Source organism: Lepidochelys kempii, chromosome 3 (assembly GCF_965140285.1).
Source record: "Lepidochelys kempii isolate rLepKem1 chromosome 3, rLepKem1.hap1, whole genome shotgun sequence".
In the NCBI taxonomy this organism is placed as follows: domain Eukaryota; kingdom Metazoa; phylum Chordata; order Testudines; family Cheloniidae; genus Lepidochelys; species Lepidochelys kempii.
In genome coordinates, this window is record NC_136382.1 from 141,883,194 (window position 1) to 141,907,087 (window position 23,894).

The 23,894-nt window shown below is 39.3% G+C and overlaps 1 protein-coding gene across 3 annotated transcripts in view; it reads right to left on the reverse strand.

Moving 5' to 3' along the window:
- Positions 1 to 23,894, reverse strand: part of HNRNPU (heterogeneous nuclear ribonucleoprotein U) — a 296,139-nt gene that overhangs the window by 265,315 nt on the left and 6,930 nt on the right. Inside the window, exons 5-14 of one of the 3 annotated variants that reach the window (XM_073338283.2) lie at positions 22,794 to 22,893; positions 21,407 to 21,519; positions 20,703 to 20,966; positions 20,288 to 20,407; positions 19,572 to 19,700; positions 19,013 to 19,181; positions 18,246 to 18,491; positions 17,532 to 17,725; positions 15,486 to 15,557; positions 13,984 to 15,106 (exon numbers count right to left, since the gene is read on the reverse strand). In XM_073338283.2, the coding sequence (XP_073194384.1) occupies positions 15,053 to 15,106; positions 15,486 to 15,557; positions 17,532 to 17,725; positions 18,246 to 18,491; positions 19,013 to 19,181; positions 19,572 to 19,700; positions 20,288 to 20,407; positions 20,703 to 20,966; positions 21,407 to 21,519; positions 22,794 to 22,893 (1,461 nt within the window). In that variant the 3' untranslated portion in view covers positions 13,984 to 15,052. Of the gene's footprint in view, positions 1 to 13,983; positions 15,107 to 15,485; positions 15,558 to 17,531; positions 17,726 to 18,245; positions 18,492 to 19,012; positions 19,182 to 19,571; positions 19,701 to 20,287; positions 20,408 to 20,702; positions 20,967 to 21,406; positions 21,520 to 22,793; positions 22,894 to 23,894 lie in introns of those variants that run through there. The other 2 variants (XM_073338284.2, XM_073338285.2) reach the window with 2 other exon arrangements.

A 23,894-nucleotide genomic window follows, 5' to 3' on the forward strand; every position in this document is an offset into this window, starting at 1 on the left:
CAATTACCACATACAGTATGGCAATTGGGAGTGACGCTGGGGAATTGACAGTAGTGAATAATGCTCAGCAAACTCCTATTTTAATACATGGCTGAGTTGTTCTTCCTCATCTGACAGAATAAGAATTGTGATGGAATTACAGCCTAATTAAGGGCTGAGCATGTTTGCTGGCTGAAAGATCATAAATGAGTAAAGAAAACAATCACAGATTACAATTTACACCTTTCTTTGCAAAGAAATGTTTAACTCCTTCTCCACATGCACGTAAGGGCTATCAGGAATGAACACACTGTCCCATCTGGAAGGGAAACCAGCAAAAACTTCAGTAGTAAAAGTAAGCAAGTTAAGATTCAAATCAAGGAAACTTCAAGTGTAGATTGACATTCAGTTCTGTCTTATGCTATGTCAGTTTAGGGATGTTAGACCCCGATGCTACAATGTAGGGGTAAAGAGTATTACACAAGACTGGTGTGTCAGCTCACATGCCTGTGTAGTGCAGAATTGTATCTTTTTTGGACTTGCCTAACATTCAGACTAAGGTTACATATTGCTGCTGTTAGTACTGTATTTAGTTCCTTTTTATATTTGTTTTAAAATAACTGACTTCTGTGGGGTTGGGATTTTGTAAAATTTTCCTCCACTAAACTGAAAATTATGTTTTACTAGAAGATTAACAGAAAATAGGAGGGAAAAGGTTGAAAACATCAATAGTTTTTCACTATTTTTGCATATATATCTATATTCAAATTTTGGGAGGAAAGTGGTGTTAATATTCCCTGCTGCCCTTTCAGCAGTGGTGTCAGTTTTAAACTGCTCATTTTCCTCCCCCAGATTGCCAAGTAGCTTTTCAGCAGCTGTCCATGGCCCTACAGCCATGATTTTATTATTAGCTGTTGTAAAAACAAAAACTGCAAACTGTTCAATGATCTAAATTTACTCACCTGAGTCATCCCATTGAACTCAATGTGGCAACTCAAATGTACAAATCTTGGTCGGATCGACACCTTAGTTTTCATGATGGATTATTTATTTGAATTACAGTATTGCTTAATAACACTTATGCTTCAGAGTAGTAGCTGTGTTAGTCTGTATCAGCAAAAATAACAAGGAGTCCTTGTGGCACCTTAAAGACTAACAAATTTATTTGGGCATAAGCTTTTGTGGGTTAGAACCCACTTCATCAGATGCTTGGAGTGAAAATACAGGAGCAGGTATAAATACATGAAAGGATGGGAGTTGCTTTACCAAGTGTGAGGTCAGTCTAACGAGAAATCAATTAACAGCAGGATATCAAGGGAGGAAAAATAACTTTTGAAGTGTTGAGAGTGTGACCCATTACAGACAGTTGATAAGGTGTGAGTAACAGTAGGGAGAAATTAGTATTGGGGAAATTAAGTTTAGGTTTTGTAATGACCCAACCAGTCTGTTATGGTGGTTGCCTTGTAGAATTTACAACCTAGATGAGATAAAGGGTAGGGGGACCAGATGTCACATACAAGCCAATAGATCATCATTGTTCAGAGTGGTTGGTTATTTTTTTTTTGTTTTGTTTTTTAAAGGGGGGTTTTGCTGGGAGGGAGTTAGCTAAATGAAGTTGGAAAAGGAAGAGGGGACACACTGAAGAGGGAAGTAAGTGGAAAAACAGGAGGAGGGAGTGAAGAAAGGAAAGGAGCATGAGTTAAGTTGCAGTGAAAAGGGGGATGGTTTGGAACAGGCAGAAGAGGGGGAAGAATATTCAGAGTGAAAACTATAGAAAGCAGAAAGCCCTCTGACATCATCTGTGTCTCAAAGTGCCTGCTGCAGCTGTTTCTGTGTCAACAATAGAAAATAAACAAAGTGATTGGTCACAATGTACTGCTGCTGAAAGGGCTGCTGGGCTGAGGGACAGGAAGAGAGAGGCTGGAGGTTATGGAACCTATGCCAAAATACTTAGGAAGAGTTCTTTGTAAGTTCCCTATTATATCCTAATAGGAACTATTTATCACCATGGCAATTGATTAACTTTATTTTTCCAAAAAATACATTTAAAATTAATGAGCCATGCTCTTAACAGCTAGCACTAGTAACACACATGGTGTGTGCACTAGCAGCCTACTAATCCAGACCCTATTGTACCTTATCTATTTAAGACTATGGAGCTAGGGGTCTCTATAATGAGAGCTAGCACAGCTATCTTTGTACAAGCTGGGGAACCTCTTAGTCTCTAAGGTTCCACAAGTACTCCTGTTCTTCTAGCTCTACGTGTAGCTGTGGGTTTTGTGGTGTACATGAGATCTGTTTCAAATGTCAATTCTGGCTGTATTAAAGCTATGGCAGTTGTCACTCTAGAAAATCATTGGTTTCAGTGTCATGTTTGTATATGGGCTACCACATTCATATCAAGTGTGAAGATTTTAGCTTAAGTGCCTTCTACATCAAACATGAGGGCTTACTCAGTCCTGTCACCTTTACAGCTTTGAATCAAGTGTGCAACTAGTTAGTGACATAGATGATTTTTTTAAAGACATTTACCTCTATACATAAGCTAGTTATATTGGGTTAATATGATTGCTAACCCTGTTTTTTTGTTTTTTTTTAAATTGCCAGGGGCCTAAACTGATTGTCTTCCCATAACTAGCCTGTAACACTTTTGCTATGTGAATAGGAGCCGCTAGCTGTAACTCTGCAGCTCATTTGATCAGTCCTCCTTCCCTAGAGCTCTCTGGAACATCCTATTTACTGTACAGAGAGTTCCCATAGGATATGTACATGGTAACATGGGGCAATGCTCTAATTCCCACTGAGGCAATACAGGATAGCTGCCTGGATTTTGCCAGAACACACAAACACAGGCACCATGAACTGACACATGTCACCACCAAATCCTGCTACAGTAGAATCTTCAGCAGATGTCACAAATAGCCTGCTACCTCCCCCAATTACCCACAAGTAGCGGGATTCTTTTAGAGGAGGCTGCTCACAGGTCAATCTGTCTTTAATTAGAGTATATTTATGGCTCCCTGAAGCAGCAGGGATATATAAGTAAAGCTCATCTCCCTGTAGATCAGTATAGAAAGGCTGGTCTTACTGTTAAGGCATTTGACTAGGATGCCAGAGATCAGAGTTTAATTCCTGGCTCTGGCACAGACTGTATGACTGTAGGCTTGTGCATCTGTGAAATGGAAATACTGATACATGTAATCAGATAGGGAAGTAGTAATTGTGAGATGCACAAATGCTATTGTGATGCAGGGGAAGATCACCACTGTACAATCATCAACCCCCATGAAGACAATGGATGCCATCATACCACCCAAGGCAACCAAATACCATGTCACGAAAAGACTCAGGTACAGCAGAGGACCCCCTAGCCTTTCCCCTCCACAGCAATGCACAACACTCCTATAACACATCAGCAAAATTTGTCAGAAGTGTTTGGAATCCATATTAGATCCAGTCCAGAGAGCATGATTTTTGAACGCCACCTTGTACCATTCCACCAGATGTGGTCTGCCATGACATTTTGTACAAATGGGTCTAGAGGCTCATCACCCATGGCTACACCCTAGCCACCCACCGTTCCCCATCCCTCTTCAGGGACTCTTCTCACAAGAGCCTATTACAAACAGAAGGGGTCTTAATGCTTTATTTAGGAACCACAGAGGAGGTTCCATCAGAGTTCAGGGGAAGAGGTTTCTACTCCCAGTATTTCCTGATTTTAAAGAAGAAAGGGGTCTTCATCCTATCCTAGATCTGAACAAATTCAACAAATATATACACCATCTAAGGTTCAGGATAATACTGTCTTCATTATTCCATCTCTCCAAGCTCAAGACTGGTTCATGGCTCTCAAGCTGTGTATTTCCATATAGCTATCCATCCAAAACCCCAGGAAATAGCAAAGATTCACAGTGTCCCAATCTTTACCAGCAGAGGGTTCTGCCCTTCAGACTCTCCACAGCACTGAGTATTCACAGAATGCCTGGCAGTGTATTTAAGGAGACAGAATCCACATCTACGTGTTACTGGACAACTGGCTGATCAGAGGTAGGTCCCAACAGGAGACTGCAGCAGCCTTGGAATGCGTCCTTTCCCTGTTCTCTCAATTTGGAATCCTTGTGAACTACAAGAAAGTTTCCCTTGTACCATCACAGACAACAGAGAGCATAGGAGCTGTGACCAACTCCTGCTTGACAAGAATTTATCTCCCAGAGGACAGATTCTGGTTGCTCTAGTTGATGGCAAGCAACCAAAAATCAAATCCAACAACCATGCATGCATGTGAGTCTCGGACTCTTAAGCCACACATCAGCGTATATATATACACACACACACATAACCTCACTTGACAGACTTCACCTGCAACCTTTACAACTCTGGCAGAGGTCTATAGATTACACATCCAGACATCACATGATCAAGACAGTCACAGACCCATCTCAAGTCCTGCAAGAGCTCACTTGGAGGGTAGACCCAATGAACATACAAAAAGGGGTACCCATTCTCTACCCCCTTCCTGAGAATGGCACTTATCAGACACTTCAGGAACAGCCTTGAATGCCCATCTGAATCATGGTGCATGGAACAGGGTCTCAGGACAGTCAAACTATATATGAACATCCTATAGCTGAGAGGCATCACAGTGACCTGCATAGCATTCTTGCCTGCTCTGTGGAACACCACTGTGCAAGTCCCCATGGCCACAGTGCATTGTATAAACAAGCAAGGAAGTGCTCAAACTTCCCCTCTGCCAAGAAGCCATCAGGCTCTAGCTATGATGTTCTCAACAGAATAACCCTGCTGGCGCTACATCTCTCAGGCATCAACAATGACATAGCCAGCTTTTTTAGCAGAATGGATAGTTGTTGTGGAAGTCCATCATACAGCCAATATTCCACCAATGGAGGACTCCCATAATAGACTTGTTTACCAGAGGACACCAGCAAATGCCCAATTTTTGCCCCAGATGGGTGTGAACCTGGCTTTGTTACCAGATGCCTTTCTCCATCGGTGATCTCAAAAACTCCTATAACTTTCTGCCAATTTCCCTGATCCCCAAGATCAGATGGGACAAGGTTACATCATCCTGAGACCCCCCCCCCTTATTGGCCAAGGCAGTTCTCTCTATCAGGCTATTGCTAATGTCCAGGAGGCCTCCCATTCACCTCTCAAGCAGCTCAGACATAGTATCTCTGAACCAAGGTCAAACACTGCCCCCAGACCTGCAGTCATTGCACCTGACAAATTGGGTAATAGCTGATTCAGTGCTATTGACAGAGATTGGTCCCTACAGATTCAGGGAGTTCTCATACAAAGCAGGAAACCTTCCACCAGGAAGGCTCACGCCTTGAAATGGAAAAGATTTTCCACATGGGCCCCCCAAAACAATCTAGTACAAGTAGCAGACCCAATACTTAAGATCCCCAACTAGCATTTAACTCCTCAAAATTCATGTTGCAGCAATATCAGTGTGTCATGTTCTGGTACAATCATATTCGATCTTTGATCCGCTAGTATCTAAATTCCTTAAGGGCCTCCTTCATTCTTGCCAGCTGGCTAGAGATCTAACTCCTACCTTGGATTTCAATATCATCCTCCTAAAACTCATGGAGTTGCTCTTTGACCCATTATTGGGGTGCTCAATACACCACTTGACCATCAACATGGTTTTTCTGGTGGCCATTGTCACAGCTCTCAAGGTAATTTCAGCTTTGACTCCTTCATGGCCTCATTGAGGACACCTCAAACAGGTCTAAGGTCTCTAGCCATCACCTTTCTCAGGACAAGAACTCACATTCCTCTCCCTCCAGACCTGGGATTTAGGCTGTAATTCTTATTGCCCTCCAATGCAATCACCTCAGCAAATTTGAGTTTAGATCAACACTGGGTGTCCTCTCTCAGGGGGAAATGACCAACAAACCTTCATAAAACAGAAGATTTGATTTAGAATAAAAGTATGACAGAGAATACTTATCTTGAAAACAATGAACAGTTTATACACGTGCCTGTTTTACCAGATGCCAATCATCTTCCACATGGAGACCCTGGTTGGTTTAAACTTTTTCAAGCCCTTTCTGCAAGGTCTGTCCCTCTTGGTCACAGTATTGTATCAGTTCTTGGATTGTGTGAGACTGCCTCCTCTCTTCTGGATCAGGATGCCCACTTTATACTGTAGTCAGTTATTTGTTTGCTGAGTCTCTTGAAACTGATCAAAACCAGTACATGCAATTCCCTCCAGGGCATGATACTTCTATAGACTTGTTTAACAGTCTAGGGATTTGCATTAAGTCCCCCCACCCCAATGATTTTAGTTTCTGATAGCTCATTCATACCAGATGACTTCTCTTCAGTTGCTGTATTGCTTGTCTTGTGTCAAGAAAAGAAATTAACTTGGTCCTTTCTGTCTAGTAACAATACAAGATGAGAGAGAAAACTAAGTCACACCTACTGTTCTATAAAAACAAATTAAAAGTTTCTCAATTTGCCACAGCCATCGCCTCAGCAGTCAGTGAGCTTACTCCTCCTTCCATAGGGACACAGGTGGTTGAAACCACACTCAAGTTCATCTCCAAAATTGCCTCTGAATTCTACCTGAACTGATCAGTTACCTTGTCAGTCATCTTCCTGGAGCCACACTTGACACTAGGATAGGAGAAGCTGCGCATACTGTACACATCCAGACCTTTGCTCTAATCTCCCCATCTCTTTGTGGCTATAATCTAGCCCATCAAAAGGCCAAGCTATCTCATCTGAGAACCTCTAAATGGTCCTCACAGTGCATTTCCAGCTAGCCTCTCCCTCTGAATGTCACCAGGACACATGCAGCATCTTCTGCCTGCTTCAGGAATATCCCAAACTCTGAGAGCTGCAAGGCTTGCAATGTGAAGCAATCCACTGACTTCTGTTAAATTTTATGCGTTTGACATGACAGCCAGGTCAGATGCCAAGTTTGGGAGAGCAGTACTTCAATTGCTATTTGACTGATACAGCTGAAACACCACACCTTCCAGGGAGGTTACTGCTTGTCAGTCACCTACAGAGGGATCCACATTAACATATACTCAAAGAACCAGAGTTACTGGACTGTAAATAACTGTTCTTTTTCCTGATCTTAATTTTTAAATTAGTTGTAGTAGTGTAATTCTTGCTGTATTATAGGGGAAGCTGGCAGAGATCCCTATATTTAGGGGCCTAACACGTTCCATTAGAGAAGATTCTTGGGACCTTTTTCAGAGGCCTCATTTCACCTAAAACTTCGGTCCACCTATGTATGTTAGTTAGGGCTTCAAAAATGTCACACCCTAAGAACCATAGTTAGGTTGACCTAAGCAAGGCATGGAGGCGGCTAGCTCAACAGGAGGATTCTTCTATTGACCTAGCTACCACCTCTCAGAGAGGTGGTTTAACTAGGACAGAAAAACTTCTTCCATCAACATAGGAAGCGTCTACACTATGACGCTGCAGCAGCACAGTAGCTGTGCCACTGTCAGAGCACTAGTGTAGACATAGTAAGAAGCTCCAACACTGCCATTGTTTGTAGCAGGTAAAGCTCTCCAGCTAGAGAAGTGGATTTCCTGTATCAAGATTTTGCTGAGATGTAAACTGCTGAAAATTGCCATTTTCCTTCTCTCACTTTACATAGTGTTGCTCAGGTGGTAGCAAACGGCCAAAATAATACTTAAACAACATTTCAAAGCTGGGCTTATGCCACTACTAAAGCAGCAGAAGTCATTACACTGAGAATGCCTGGGAGCTGCCGGGCAGCTATAGCCGGGGGAGCCAGGGTGGGCTTCCCCACGATCCAGCACATGGCCGCAGCTGCCCTTATTCCATCCCTGAGGACACCACATGGGGCAAGATTTCCCTCAATGCCCAGATATTGGAGAAGAGTCATGCTAGGCCAGACTCAAGCCAACCACTCATTGGCCCCCAACAGTTGATTCCCCCACTTCACTCCCAAGATAACAGTCTTCTGATGCTCCCTGTTAATGTTATTAGCCCAGTAGTTCAAGTCTGTGTTGCAATGCTGAATATTCAAGATTGAAACCCTGACGATGATGCACAATAATTTTTTTTTTAAAAGAAAAAAATAAAGACTGAAAATTTCACACAAGAAACTACACTAAAAGAATATTTTTGTAAAGTCAAGCCCTTGAAAGTTAGGAAATGCCAGCATTACAGCCCCCTTGGGCATTGCATTATAATAGTCACTAGTTACATGATCACATACAATCTTTCCTATAGGACCCCTGTCTCATTCACTGCACAGGATGGAGATGCAAAGGGCAGAATTAAAGATATACAGGCAACCATGTATCTGGCATTTCTTATCTTTCCAGTGCTTGACTTTGCAACCTAAATATTTCTAAAAATAGGAAGGGGTTTTTTTTTTGTACCAATAGTATATGATATCTACAAGCACACATATAAAGCCTGATGCTGCACAGACATGCAAAGCCAATGAGATTATTCAAATGAGCATAAGTCTGTTCCTAAATTTTTATAGGATCAGGTCCATGTTCTGGAAATAAAAGTTTGCCAGTTTAAGGGAGCTTATACTTTTGTCTAAGAAAATACTAAAAACAAAATTCAGTGGTGACTATATCCATGAGTTTTTTCCAGAGCAAAAGTATTTCTAACTACTAAAAGCAGCTGGTACATTTCTCCCCCACTCTTGTCATAAAAGCAAAGTTTTTCTACAGGGGCTGATGTATTTTACCAGTTTATCTAAAGATGAACAGCAATGCCTTCTTTGTAAAAATCAAATTAACAACAGAATATATACAGACTACTTATAAAGAAGTCCATATGAACAATTTCTTTTTTAGGTCCTGATTGTGTGAAGACTTACACAGATGCTTAACTTTAAGCATGTGAGTAGCCCCAGTGGAGTCTCTTCGGCGTATTCTGGGCACTGTTTACTTTAAACTAGTCTTTCGGATACCCATGTTCATATCAGAATATTTAGAACATGCCCCTCACTCCAGCCTTGGTCTTACACCTGTCCCCTGCAAGTGTGTTTCCATAGGACACTGTGAAAGTTTCTGAGTGTGAAAGAGCCCATGGAAGAACGAATGCAGCTTAAAGCTACAAAAACTCTAATGCCACTTTATACTACAAAAAGGTATTTTTCCACCAAAGTAGCTAGCACATAAAATCCTACTATAGATGGGCCAAAGCATAGCTTTACCTTAATGTAGTTGGGATGAGATAAACCCTAGACTTCCCATTATAGTTCACCGTTACCAGCTACATCAAGGAAAAACTACAAGTAGCCCCATCAACACTAGAATTTTACAACATCTTAGCTCTCTTATTGTAAACTTCATCTATTTTTCCTAGACAAGGCCTCAGTTGGTGATACTCACCATGTGGAGACCCCCCCAGCACATGAAGGCACCTCTAGAAGATGCAGGGTAAGAGGCATCATGCCACCGAGGTGATAACCATACCCTTAGTCCCCATTTACCATCCAATGAGGTCCAAAGTAATTCTTTTTATACTGTGATTGCTCATCTTTACCACCACTCCTACCACAGTGTAAACAGTGGTTACAAAACATTTGCAAAGGTATTCTTTTTAAAGAAAGTTGTCAGAGCTATTTTATCTCATACAATTTTAATACTATTCACTTATTTTCAAAGAATTGGCTCAACTGCTTTTCCTCTCCATAACCAGAAAGGATTAAAAAATGGCTTGTACAATATTGGGACAAGGAGTGGTAAAGAAGAGGTTACTGGGAAACACCTGTTGAAATGAAAAAGAGTTTTGTTCCTGGTGTTCCACTTTCAAAAATATCTATTAAGAATTTTACTACAGTAGCTACTTCACTAAGTGAAAGTGTTCAAGCAGCTGCTTGGTGTTTATTCCGGTGGTTTCCTGCCACTCCCAATGTTTGTGAAATGGAAGACTACAGGCAAGAGGTCAAATGAAAATTCATTACTGTCCACAATCACTTTTCCAGTTGGCTGATTCTGTACAACTGTTACAGCCCCCAAAAGGCCAGTGAATGGACAGCTGCTGCCTCAATCTCTGAGTAGATGAAGGAGAAGCAGCTATATAAAACTGGGAAGCACCATGGCTTAATCGATCTTGCAATAAAATACCCTCTCCTCCTCCCAACCAACCACATGCAACCAGTTGTGTAGGATTTAAGTGAACTTTGCATCACAAAAAAGGGCTGTGTGCTGAAGAGCTAGCATGCTTCCTTTAACCCCACCATAGCTGGTGTGGTAACACCTTTACACTGCAAAGCAGCACTCCTCAATTTCAACTTTCCCTCCATAAGCTTTTCCTGGCATCTTCCTAATACCCCTCTCCCCTCAAACTACCACTAATGGACTACATTACCTTTTGTTATTCTTAAAACATACTCCACTGGCCCTAACCCAAACTAGGCTTCTAGCACACTTTTAAGTGGCAGTGGGCACTCCAACTTCAGGCTGCTACGCCTTGTAGTATTATCTAAGAAATACATGCTCTGTTATGGACTTAATTTGATTTCTCCTAACCGGATTTGAAGTTGTGCCATTAGAAAACATTAACTGAGAGATTCCTAAAGGGCTGGGATTTTAAGAAGAGGTATGGACTTCAACAGACATGTCTATCAAACCAGAGGACTCATGCCTCTTTGGGAGAGAGGGATTGTTACAATAAGTACAGATTTGAGATCGCACCCCCCCCCCCCAATTGAAGCAAGTGGGAAACAGACTCGCTCAAAAGCAACATGTTTTATGTATATTTCAGGAACCAACAAAGTGTTTTATACCAAAATGAAAGGTGTACTACATTAATTCCCACAAGTCAACTGAAGATAAAAGAAAAAGGAGAAAGGAAGAAGAGATTTGCTGCCATTAGGTATGCCAGCAAGCTTAGTCCTTATCTAAACAAGAAAACAAACAGAACTGTAACAGAACATTTAACCAGTAAGCATAGGCCAAGACAAACCCTGGTCAGTGAGCTATTTGTGTTTAGCTCCAAGTCACCTGAATTGTTTGCTGACAGCTATGCTCAGTAATGGTTCTATTTCATAGTGTATACAAGGCCCCAATAGGGCAGATGAGACAAACCAGTCTGGGTTGGGAGCAAGAGAGTGGTCCCAAAAATCTAGTTTCCTATTTATCAGAGTTCAGTTAAAAAAGAAACACACACAGAGCTTATTTCCAAGTCAGGATTTTAAACAGAATTTCAAAAAGGCTTATTTCACACTAACTTCTACTAGATTTGCTATAAAAGTGTGGTGTAGTAGTACCACCTACCACTTCCCCAGCACATTAAAGAGCGAGTAGTTTCTTAGAGCCACCCATTGTGAAATCTTCAGGGCACAGGGTGCCCACACCAAGTATTTTGGGATGTCTCCTACAATTGCTTTATCACTATGGCTGCATTAGAAAATGCTGGTGGCTGTCCAAGTTCTCTCTATATTGGCAATCCCAGTTTCTGACACAAGTGGAACTCCTTCATTGATGGTACAGAAGACAAAACGTCAGGGTACATTGAAACCAGAAAAGTGAGTGCCCATATTACAGCACCTAGTAGCTACAGTTGAAGTTCTAGTGCAGAGAAGACTCCAGCAATTTTACCAGACAAGTCATTAAAGCTTGGACACTATGTATGGTACCAGAACTGCTAACAGGTGTACAATGAAGCCTTATCTACACACTATTAAGTATACCAGTTACACCATCACTGCAACTCCAGTACTTTTCATGACATGGAAGTAAAATAGGAACCCATTTTATGAGTACTCACAACATAGCTAGCAGCAGTGCAACTGCTATAAAATGGGCACTGTTTTTTCTAGTGTAAACAAGGCCTTATAACATGCCGGTGGTTACTTAATATACCAGATGGCAAGCCCTCTTTGGTGACAGCATACAGCTGTGGTTTATACTCTGCTGAAACACTATTACTTTAATCTATCAACCCAACTCCATACAAATTTTCTATTGCTTTTCCTTAGGCATAGGTAAGCGACAAATGTGTTTTTTGCCTTTTTTTTTTTTTGGCAAGTCATTTTGGAAGCAAAGGGAGGGAAATAATCACATTTTTGTAACCCAAGAGACCAGTAAATGGGGGGGGGGGGAAGGGAGTAATAATTACATTCTCTCTTTTCCATCTCTCATGAATGTGTTCTCTTTAATTTCTTTACTCAGACTAGAAATTTAAATGCAGAAAGTGTGGTAACAGTCATATGAGAGTCTCTATGACCTAGCTATATTTAAATCCAACTTAGTTTCCATTTTCCCTCTCCAGTTAACATTCCAGCTTCATACACTACTTTAGCCAGCCCAATAAATGTATACACATTTTTTGAACTTTCAACAAGATCCCCTAAAACTATAGAAAAAGCCTCTCCTTTGCTGGCTAATAAAAAAAAAAAAAAATCTATTTAAGACTAGAACTTTGTAATCAAAGTAAAGAATCAATTTCTGTAAGTTTTAAACAAGTTTGCATTTTTTGATGGAGATTTCTAAAATCTAGATTAATAGTAAAAATGGCACAGCTATAAGAATCAGAAGAGATGTCAAGAGTCAGCACCTCTTATACCCATGCTCAGATCTTAAGCTAATTAGAGATGTTTGTTCCTACAGCTCAGAATTTTTAGAGAAATCATTTTTACTGCATATGTAGTCTTCAATACTACTGAAATTGCAGCATGCTCAAAGGTATCTTACATAATCAGACTAGTTTTCTAAATGAAAACAATCCATGTCTACTTTTAAAATACATGCTGATGTTTTGTATTTAAGACCAATAGAAGGAAAATTATATATATAGCAAAACATGGAGACAGAACAAGAAGTTAAACAGTACTAGAGAAAAATGGTGTCGTCTCAGACCACTCAAAATGCTTGATTCCCAGTCAATGAGGGATACTGTGGTTACAGAGTTCCCATTTGGCTTCAGTGACTAGTGTCTTTATGGGAAAAATTGGTTAATGATTAATAAATTTGTCTTCCCTCAAAGCAATTTTATTACTACTACTTACCACCACCTCAGGGAAGAGTGTGTGTGCGCACGTGTGGGGGGGGTTATTAGTACTCAGTTGTCATCTGCTGCTATGGCTACAAGTTCTTAACAATGAAACAACTGAAGTATTTTCAAACTTCAGCATTACACAGGACTCCTTTTACTAGCCAAGTGACATTTTAAATTAAAACTGTTTTGTTCAAGTGCACCACACTGCCTCTACATCGGGACAGAGGACGTCAGTTTCTGCTATAATGGTTTTAGTTTTAAACACTAGAACATGGTGATCCAAGTCCCTAGCTCTTTGTTCTAGTGGTAAGGTGTATTAATTCTAGCTTTAGGTCAATAGTATCTATCTTGCCCATATAATATGGCCTATGCAGGCCAAGAATTAGCTAGCAATAACATTACAACAATTGTATATATGCTTCTAATTGAACACGGCTGTTAGAGTTGGCCTTGGTTTTCTTCCCTCCCTATTTTCTATTTCACAGCAAGAGTGGGATTTCTTTAAACGGATTTACACAGCAGTCAGTACAATCCACATCAAAGGCTAAATCTTTACATATTAGTGAAGTAGATTGTGGAATTATACATGGGATGTATATTTTCCATATTAGGTCTCCTCAACCCCAGGACATTCAAATATTTGATAGACTAGTTAAGAGGCAGTCCTTTTTTTTAAAAAAAGACTCTTCCTTCAAGATCGGTGGAGGGTTTAAGGATCATATGGTAATGTTAGCTCGGAACAATTTACTGTCATATGGAAGTTTAATGAAAGACTTTGTCAGCTAGGTTAACATTTGTCTTATGAGACTGAAATGTAGTTCCTTTACAAGCAAGTTTACAAGCAAGAAAATCCCACTTCAATATTTCTACTATAGCAGCCACCAGTTTTCACTTCAGTGTTTTTAGAGTGTACAGAGTAAAGAATTGGAGCTGTCCAACAGAATAGTTTGTACATTTTCTTCTTCCTCTGAAGAGTTTTAAAAGGGATTTTAGACCTTGATGGCGAGAATCCCAAAACAAGAGTAAAATGAATTTATTTTATTGCAAACAAACGTCTAAAGTTAAATTTCTCCACCTACTTTTTTAAAGAGAGAAAGGAATCAGCAGGCTAAGGAGATACACCCATTTGAGAATTGACATGATTAAAAATTAGATATAAAATGGGTGACTCACAGTTTCATTAGCTTACAAAAATGGTGGAGTAACTACTACAAGCACACTAGGTATACAGTATTTTGGGGGAAAAGGGTTATACAGACACACAGCTAACTTCATATAGATCCCATTAGACAACTGGATTTACAACAAGTTTTGTTTAATAAGAAATGGGCAAAGCCAGCTTCTTTTCAGAATCAAAATGCAGAACAAATGGAAAAGAATTCATGGTGTTGTACCTTCACAAGTTTGAGCCTTCACAATTAATGCAACCAAGTTTTACACTTTAAGAGCTCTTCTACATGCACTCCACCTTCACTATTTAGCTCCAGGTTTCCTCTTTGCACCCCGTTTTGCTGAACTTCAATGTTATAAAACCTTTCTAGTTATTGCCAAAAACTTTTGCTTTCCCACTCCCTCTACCCAGAAGCCATATAGAGAGGATGGAGTGTAATATGAGCATTACATAGTCTCATGATATCCATGAGGGCCACTATGAGCCTCCACATGAATCTGGTTGCTAACATTTCTATTCAATTGTGACAATGACTCACGACTGTTTCCTAGAAATTGGGGGAGGGAGGAAAAAGGAGAAAATTCTTTAATAAAAAGACACCAGGTACAAAGCAACGTTTTACTTTTGTTGTGGTAAAAAAAAAAAAGTCACATTTTACAGATAAAATGTAGAACCCTGAAATACTGACACATTCTCTTATCGTGCACAATGCTGAGGTTCTCTTACGAATCACTTTAAAACTGCAATTAAAAATGTACAAAAAAAGAAAAAGAAAAAAAATCAACCCACAAAGCTTCTAAAAAAGGAACCCGCAGGCACTTCCTCTTGTGGAATGTTTAAAAAGTTAGCCTACTAAAGAAAAACAGTCGACTTCTTGTGAAGGTTTTGGAGAAATATGTATCAGTTCGTTTATTTGGGTATTCAATAATATCCTTGGTGATAATGCTGACTCCATGGCTTCTGACCCCAGAATTGCTGCAATAGATGGGATAAATAATTAATTTTGAATTGTAACCAGACATTACTCACAGCTCACTTTCCTACATTAAAAATATTTACAAGGAAATTAGATGACACCTAACTAAACAGGGAAGATTACAACTTTTCAGTTAGCAGTAATATCTAAAATGTGTAAGAAACAGGAAGTTTCATATTGTTTAATGTAATGCCATATTGAGAAGAAACCAAATATACTGACAGACATGACAACCAATAAGCCACAGCTGAAATGCAAGATATCCTAGACTTTGCCCAGCATATCTCCTAGACTTTGAGACAACTTTGCACAGCATTTTCACACATGTAAATGAGCCAATTCCTAAGGACTTAAAGAAAAGTCTCAGAGGTTACTTACACCCTGCTGCCACTGGTTGTAGCCCTGAGATTGGTTTTTGTAGCCACGATTATTTCCCCTTCCTCTGAAATTCTGTAACAAGAAGGTGTTTTAGAACACAACTGCATCTGTTGTAGGCCACATTCCAGAAGGGTATGCATGAGAATCCAAGACTTACCAATGCACCTGTCATGGTACAAACCTTGCAAAGACACTGAAAAGCTCTTAAAATGCTTACACTTCTCTCCATTGTTTCAGAGATTTATATTTGGTGAGGGTTTTGGATTGGATAGGTTTCATAAGCCAGTAGTTCTCAAACTGCTGCTGCTGGTCTGAAGAACTGACTAATCCAGTTTTGACTCGTTTCCAGCTGGCTAATTCTATTAAGACAACTATAAATACAAATAATGCTCCCATTCTTTCATGTAAGCAACTGTTGCAGTCACCACAAGGCTATTTTGTGATCAGACAAAGATATGGTTCATTTAATAATGAATGAATGAGAGAAAAGGTGGTGCACAGAGTTTGGGATACAAGCCACACTATGGAAGTGTACTTAAGAATTTTCACTATATTGGAAGAAATGCAGCAATCTGGCTTAACATAAGTGTTTGGGAAGTTTGTCAAGTCAGTCTATTAGCTTGGGCTCCATCTGCTGGCTCTTTGACAGTCTAGATAATCCAACCTAACTTTTGAATGCCTCTACTGAAATTTGTCCATTAGAAAAAGTAGCAATTAAGTTCCTGGTGCTGTTCAGATCCCAAACAGCTATTAGGAGATCCTCAAAATACTTATGGAACATGATGTCTAGATGAGGAAGTTTCAGCTTGAACACCTGTTCCTTTGCTTTTCAGTTAGCATTTCATTAATACATTACAAGAATATCTGGATGACTTACTACAGCCAGACAATAGATAGTGCTATTTGCCATTTGGAATAACAAGGAACCAATGCTTTCACTACTTATCCTCACTAACCTGCCTAAATGAATGCACTGTGCTTAACAGATGTATCATGTACTAGATCAGCCCCCAAAATTGGGATACATTTGTCCTCCCACATCATACAAGTGACATGGCCAGTCATAAGGAGGTCCCATGGCCACCCCCCAAACCATGAGCAGTGTACACTTTGGGTTGTAGTGCTTGAAGCAGTTAAAATTTGTATTTCTTTTTGCACCCCTTTTCTTACTAAAAAGTTACTCCTTCAGTTACATTTCACTTTACTTGCAATAATGTGAGGGGAGCCTTGCATATCTGTACATCTCGGGAGCTACCAGGGACTGTGAAACATGGAACACAGTCCCTAGTGTTATTTTTCAAGTCTTGGTAGTCTGGATATGGTAGCTCCTCTAGTTTTGAGCCTACATATGCCTCCAGATATTCCATAAAGCAAGTACATTCATTTACTGGGTTACTGCTATTAAAGTTGTGAAAATGCTCTCTCAGTTATGTATGTTTTCAGGAGCATTTTACACAGGTGCTGTCCCTTTCACTTAACAATTCTATGTCAACATTTCTATTAAATCAGTTAACTGTTACCTTTCCTCCTCAGGTGTGGCAGGGGCACACAAGCCATGAACTGCCTTAACTGCTGTTGGGCACCAAAGAACTAGCGGTGGAAGAGCAGATAGTGAAGTACTTAGACTAGTGCTTCTAGCTTTCACAACACATGGAAAAAATCTCGTGGGAACATAATGAAAAATTCTGCTGCAGTGCGCTTAGACTGCAAACACAAGAGCTTTAAATTTCTGATTTAACAGGAGCAAGCAAAGGCGTAAAGTCTTGCCAATTATACCAGATGCATTAGCTCTAAGCACATTTAATAAAGGTTTGGTACCATGTGTATTAGCAAGCATTCTAGATGCTTGCACCAATATTAAAGTAGACAGGCCTTTTAACACAAAAGCTCACCATACCACTATCAAAGGAGAGTTGTTTTTAAAACTGTGAATCAACATGCTTCAACCTGCAAATTTGTAAATTACTACTGTAACCTTTCAAGTAAGAAATTGCCTTAAATACCTGGTAAGTCAGCTTTAGCACACCTACAGAATGCATTACCTACCTGGTTGTAATTCCCCCTGTTGGGCATTCCACCTCTGTTATAGTTTCCTCTGTTTGAGTAACCACCTCTGCTTGGAAAGACAGGACCACGAGGATATGGATAGCCAATTGCCCCACTGCCACCACCACCGCCACCACCTCCTCTCTGAGGCATATTGCCACCTCTCCTGTTGTATCCACCACGGTTCCCTGGGACTGTGGAAAGAAAAAATAAAAAACATGCATTTGTTTGACAGCTCTTTCTTATATGAGAACTATTGTCTGATATAGCTGACATATCTCAAATCCTATGTTTTACACCTACTACATTTTTAAGGAAGATTTGTTTTGCCTAATGGATTTGGATTTCAAGCCCACTGGCTTCAAATGAAAAAGAATGCCTGAATAGGAAATTTCTGATCTAATTGAGTAAAACATCTAGAGACACATCAATGTAGTACAAAACCAAAACACCAAATCCAAATGTGAAAATTCAGAAGCAGTGCCCTTGACAAGCCATATGAATACAGTACAGGATCTCTAGTTCCCTCTAAATTATGGACTAATGTAAGTTAGTTAGCAAACTCTTTTTTAAATGCCTTGACTTCCTCTTCAAGTGTATCTGGAGTTGGAGTCAAGCTTTCCCCAGCATAAAGGTAATGAAACAGCTACAGTCAAAGGTTAACACCAAAGCCAGAAACGCCTATAAAGTTAACAGGTCTGTTTCTAGGCCTACCTCCTCCTCTGAAGTTGCCACGCATGTTGAATCCTCCACGTCCTCTCTGGCCACCTCTGTTAAACTGATTTTTACCACTTTTTTTGTTACTCTTCTTTGAGCCAGTGTTCTGTTTCTTTTCAGGAGGAAGAGACTTTTTACTTTCTTCTTTATATTGTTCCAAGAGCTTCTCAGCCTCCTCTTTCTGTAATTCTACATAGGTTATTTCATCAAAACATTCTGCTACCTCCGGCAGTGTGAAGTTTCCTATAAAGGAGAAAACCCTGGATGTTCAGAATACCCATTCAGATACAATAAAACCCTTTACTCACTCCTCCTACAACAGCAGGGACAAAATTCCAGAAACCGAATCACTGAATATGAAGACAAAACTGAGGAGTGGTAAGTGAAGCAAACAGTCCACCAAGAAGTTGCTAACACTATCCAAAGCTAGAAAATATTCTGCCTATTAATTTTTTGAACCCTGCACTCAGAGCAAACATCAATGTCTGCCAAGCATGTTTAATGTTTTTTTTAATAGGGCACTTTATGCCACGACAGCTTTGTGCATCTGCATGGAGCATATCAGCATGACTGAGTAGTGTTAAGGACTGCAGCAGAGGGAACACACAATATAGTGTTGTCTTACAAAGCTATGATAGTCTTCCAGTTTCTAGGTTTTAGTGTAACTGTTTTAAGGTAAGCAAATTTGAATTCTAAAAATTTACATTATCCCTTTAAACAGATACTCAACATCCTAAAACACAGTATAGGATTATGTTCCATGCCTTTCATTTTGAGAACTGCATGCTCTGGAAGATCTTTTCCCTCCACCTCTGCCTTCTTTTGTGTTCTTTGCTTGTAGTCTTCATCTTTTGGGCAAACAACAACTGCTTTGCGCTGGAAGCCTGCAAACAGGCACATTTTTCTCCTCTGCGCAGCTGCAGACACATTTGTCTGAAAAAAATGCAGTAACTTACTACACGTAGCTGTCATTGTCAGAACTAAAGGAAGTTAAACTTATGGTGTATAAATTTCATCTCTACAAGAGCTTGCAATGACTTTTACATGTAAGTGGAAGGAAAGATGTAGCATGGTGCAACTTTACAAAATCTTACTCTTTTTGGATGTGAACACTATTTCCCTCAACACCCCACAATTTTGGAAAAATTGTAGATGATATATGAAGTGATTAAAAATGCTTGTCGTACAATTCAACCTTTGGCCTCCTCAATGAGGTAAGCAGGAAAAGTGGTAGAGCACAACAGCTGCTAGATTCTAAACCTGAATCCCACTTAGTTATTTCCATTCTAATTTAAAATTAATTTCATACTCTGTAGCTTATACCTGATCCAAAATGAAGTTCCGCTTCTTACGAGCGGCAATCTCAATGAACTTGCCAAGACACTGCGGAGCTCTCTGCAACAGTGTGTTAAGTTTTCCAGTGTCAGCCATCTGCCTCTTAAAACCTGCAACCTACAGAAACATATTTTCCAAAGTTATAGTAGTACCGATCTGGTTGCTGACCTATTCCTTTGTTAAGTGCTTTTATCTGACATTGAAGACTTAATTTTTTTAAGACAAGTGAACCCCTCAAAACTCATTTGAATTGGTGTTCTTAACATCATCCCACAAAAGGAATGGTAATTCTTTAAAAAGTGTGCTGTGGCAAGTGAGCAATATTTCTCTTTATAATCACCACAGACATCATGCAAAAGCAATAACTACTACATTAAAATCCATGTCAGAATTTAGAGGTGTAACCCATCCTCAAAAAGTAATACAGGACTAGAACAAAAATAGACAGACATTTCATAACTAGCAGGTCAACCAAAGAAATCTGATTTCTACTAAGAACATATACTACATAAGCTTTAGAAGCCTGCTGTAATTCATGCTATATTTACTTTGTTTAATCAAAATTCCTTAAGGCTCCCAAAAGGCAAGGAACTAGTCAATACTTTGTGAACTTAAATATCAAATAGTATGGGAATGAAAAAAAATCCAAGTAACCTTTCAACTTTTATAAGTCTACGACAGACCTCAGTCCTGCCACTACTTACCATCATTTTGTCCATAATAGTATTTGTTCCAAGGATATTGTATTTTCCAGGGTTTTCTGCTGCATGTTTGGAAACCCATGTCGTCTTCCCAGCTCCAGGCAAGCCAATCATCATTACCACCTATTATGACACAGTTTAGATGTTATAGTTTAAGTGGAAAGCCAAATTAGAAGCTGTGCTAACTGGCAGCTTATCAAAAAATGCTGCCATATCATGCCAATTATTGCTTTAATTGGTTCATTTAGTTAAAATATGGAGAAACATTAGAACGGGTCCAAACAAACTGGTAAACTTCATAGAATGGCCAATCGTAAATTACCCGTTTTAAGAACTAACATCCACACAGATGGCCAAAATGAGTTGTGTAGTAAAATTTTCAATCTGATTACTGCAGTTAGATTAATATCACACTTACTTCACAGTCTCTCTTTTGTTCAGGTCCCTTTGGTCCTCTAACCCGATCTTCTAATGGAACCTTCTGGATGAAGCTATACTCTTCAGGTACGGGAAAGTAGGGTTCATCCTTCTGACCAAAGTTGAATTCAATTGCACAGTTATGGCAGAGAACATGTGGGAAGAGTGGTCGCCCATCAAGAACTTCCTTACTGATTTTGAATGCAACACCAAGATCCTGCCCATTCTTGGAATATGAGAGTTCCACTTCATCGCCTTCAAAATTCTGTTAATACATAAAACTAGTTTAACTTGCACTAGTATAAAGACCAAATTAGTAGGAACCCAAGTACTCTGTATATAATCACTTCAAGTTTCCTTTTATCAAGACTTCATGATGGAATCTCAGTTTCCATCTTTTGTCCGCAATACAAGTAACCAAACTTATCTTATTTAAGGTTTTGCTAGACATAAGAAAAATGCAGCCCTTAAGATAAACGTAGATAAAAATTATCAAACTTTGTATAATGTAAATGTCTTCCATGTAGAAAATGGCTTTAACTCAGTTAAAGCAGCATCAAGTAATGTACCAACACTAAGAAAATTAACCAGAATGTTTAAGATAAACTATCTTGCTCCATTTTTTTTGGAATCAGGTCAGTCCTTCCCACATAACTAAGCCAGAAAATTCAAGTTTCAAAAACACAGAAATAGTGGAAAACTTACAGCAAAACACGCAATCACATCATTTTCATCAAACTTCTCACCAAAGTCTTCAGTCTCACAATTGCATGTCTTTATTGCTTTTAGAGAATATCCGTAAGAAAATTCTTCTTCACCTGGTGAAAGACCAGACAACTTAGAGGAAAGCTACAGCAACTAGCTACAATCTTGCGTTCTAGATTACTTACTTTAAAACATTCTAAAAAAAGTTTAAAAAGAGTTTATATTCATTCAAACGAATAGTGCTGTGTCTCATTTTGCAGGTGCTTCACCGTAGGATTATCTAGTAGGCGTTCCAAAATAAGAGGAAAAAAATGCAGCTAGACATCAAAACAAAGAAATCAGATATTCCAAATTACTCAAAGTCTGTCCTTCAGCATTGTTTTTAAATATTTCTAGTCTTAAAAAAAAAAAATTTACACCATAGATTTTATTACATCCTTGAAGTTCTTGACCTTCTCTACTCACTCCAGGTACTGTAGCTCATTATTGAATTCTACCTTACGAACTGTAAAAATGGACTACATCTTTAGTTTTTAAAAAGATATTTGACTTTTACTGAAACGAATTAGGTGGCAGCTAAGAACTATCTTTTAGAAGGAGCCAATACTATCAACAGATACTGCTCCAGATTACCATTTGTTCAATAGCAAACATTTCAACAAGCACAGTAGACATAGGTATGAAAACTGGATCTTACATTCTAATTGTTTGTGCACCAGCACACCTTTAAAAATATTAGTTTACAGCTGCTGCAGCAGAAACAGATGGGAACTCAAACATTATCTACAAAAATGGCACCTCACTAACAATAGTGGGTGTTTAAATATTTAGACAGCAGAATACTAGAAGAATAATTTCCTTTCATCCAGCAGAGTATTCTTTCCTCCTGCCCACTTTCAAAAGTGAAATAATTTTGGTAGAAACATCACAATTCTTTATTTTCCTATTAATAATTCTGAGTGTAATATCTGTGTTTCTTTCTCTGGACTTGTGCCAAGATACTTAGCAATCTGCTCTTCAAGACAGTCTTGTGCTGACGGCACACAGGTTATATGCAGAGCAAAGATTATACAGAATTATTCTACACAGCTGATGTTTTTATCATTAAGAGGGAAGCACAGTTCTTGCAAAGTCAAATAGCCCTTACATCTATAATATTCAAAAACCAGCTTGTTTTGGCTGAAGTGTATTCTTCTTTCAAAGCCACGGTCTTCACAGAATCACTTGATACAATGCCTATCTTACTGTGGTTAAGAGGCATCACCAACAGCAAAAAAGCCTACACAGATTCAGTTACTCCATAAGAAGTAAAGCAGTCATCAAAAACAGGCTGAATGCCTTTTAGATAAGTTTAAGTAATACTGACTGACATATTTTGAAGTCTTACCAAGCAACATTCCACTTGTACTCAGTGACCAGCCAACCCGCACTTCATGAATGTCAATGTCTTTTGTATACAGATGTTTAACAGGAATCTTCTCTGTAACCTGTTTTTAAACAAAAATTGATAAAGTGAAATGAAATATCAGGTTCAAACAAGACAAATTCCTGAAGGAAATATTTTGAAGCCTGTATTAAGAGGTGATGCAAAATATTAAGTATGAATAGGAGCATACCACATTTTCAGGTATGGGAGGGGAGAGAAGGGGAGGGTTGAAGTGGGGAAGAGTTAAGTAGTCTTGAGTTAAAACGTTCTGGAACTACAAGTCAGCTACCAAGTACTTATATCTTCTGGCTAAGGATGTAAAGGTGTGCGTGACTTCAAGGAACTTTGTTTATGGGGAGGTTGGGGCATTTGAAGTACAAGGAGCCCTTTTAACTTTAAAATTAGTATTATGTTGAATACACACACAATCACTCGACTCTTCTGTATGGTAATATGTAAGTACCCTGCATGCATAAGAGAGTGAACTAACAGTACTCTAGCCAATACGATACAGATTAAAGTGCAGTATTACATGAAGAAATTAAGCCAGTGTTTTGATACAACAAAACACTGTTGTAGTGATACAAGGACAGTTTAAAGCTTAACAATATTTCTTTTATAGCAAGCGACTAATAGGCAAATGTTATCAACTTTTGCAGAACCTATTCTTTCTTTAAAGACATATTACTTTTATGATTACAAAGAAAAAAAAACAACACCCTTAAGTCCCCATAAATGTGTAGACAGCTAGCTGCCACATGTTTGCCGCTGCTCAGAGCTTTGCCAAGCTGTATCAAGTGAAAACCAACTAGAATCCTGTGCTCTTCAAAATCATAAGCAGAATGACACTGACTTGAAGACAGACAAGACAATTGGAGCTGGAGCAGTAATGGCAATGGCAGCAGGCACCAAGAATAATTCATTAAGGGAGCCTGGGTAAAAGGAGATACCCACCCACCAACCCTTGCAGGAGCCAGGAGGCCTAAGGGCACTGGATGAAAGGAGAACAAAAAGCAACTAGAATTGTGCCTGGGGTGCATGCACAGAAAAGGCTTAAGAATT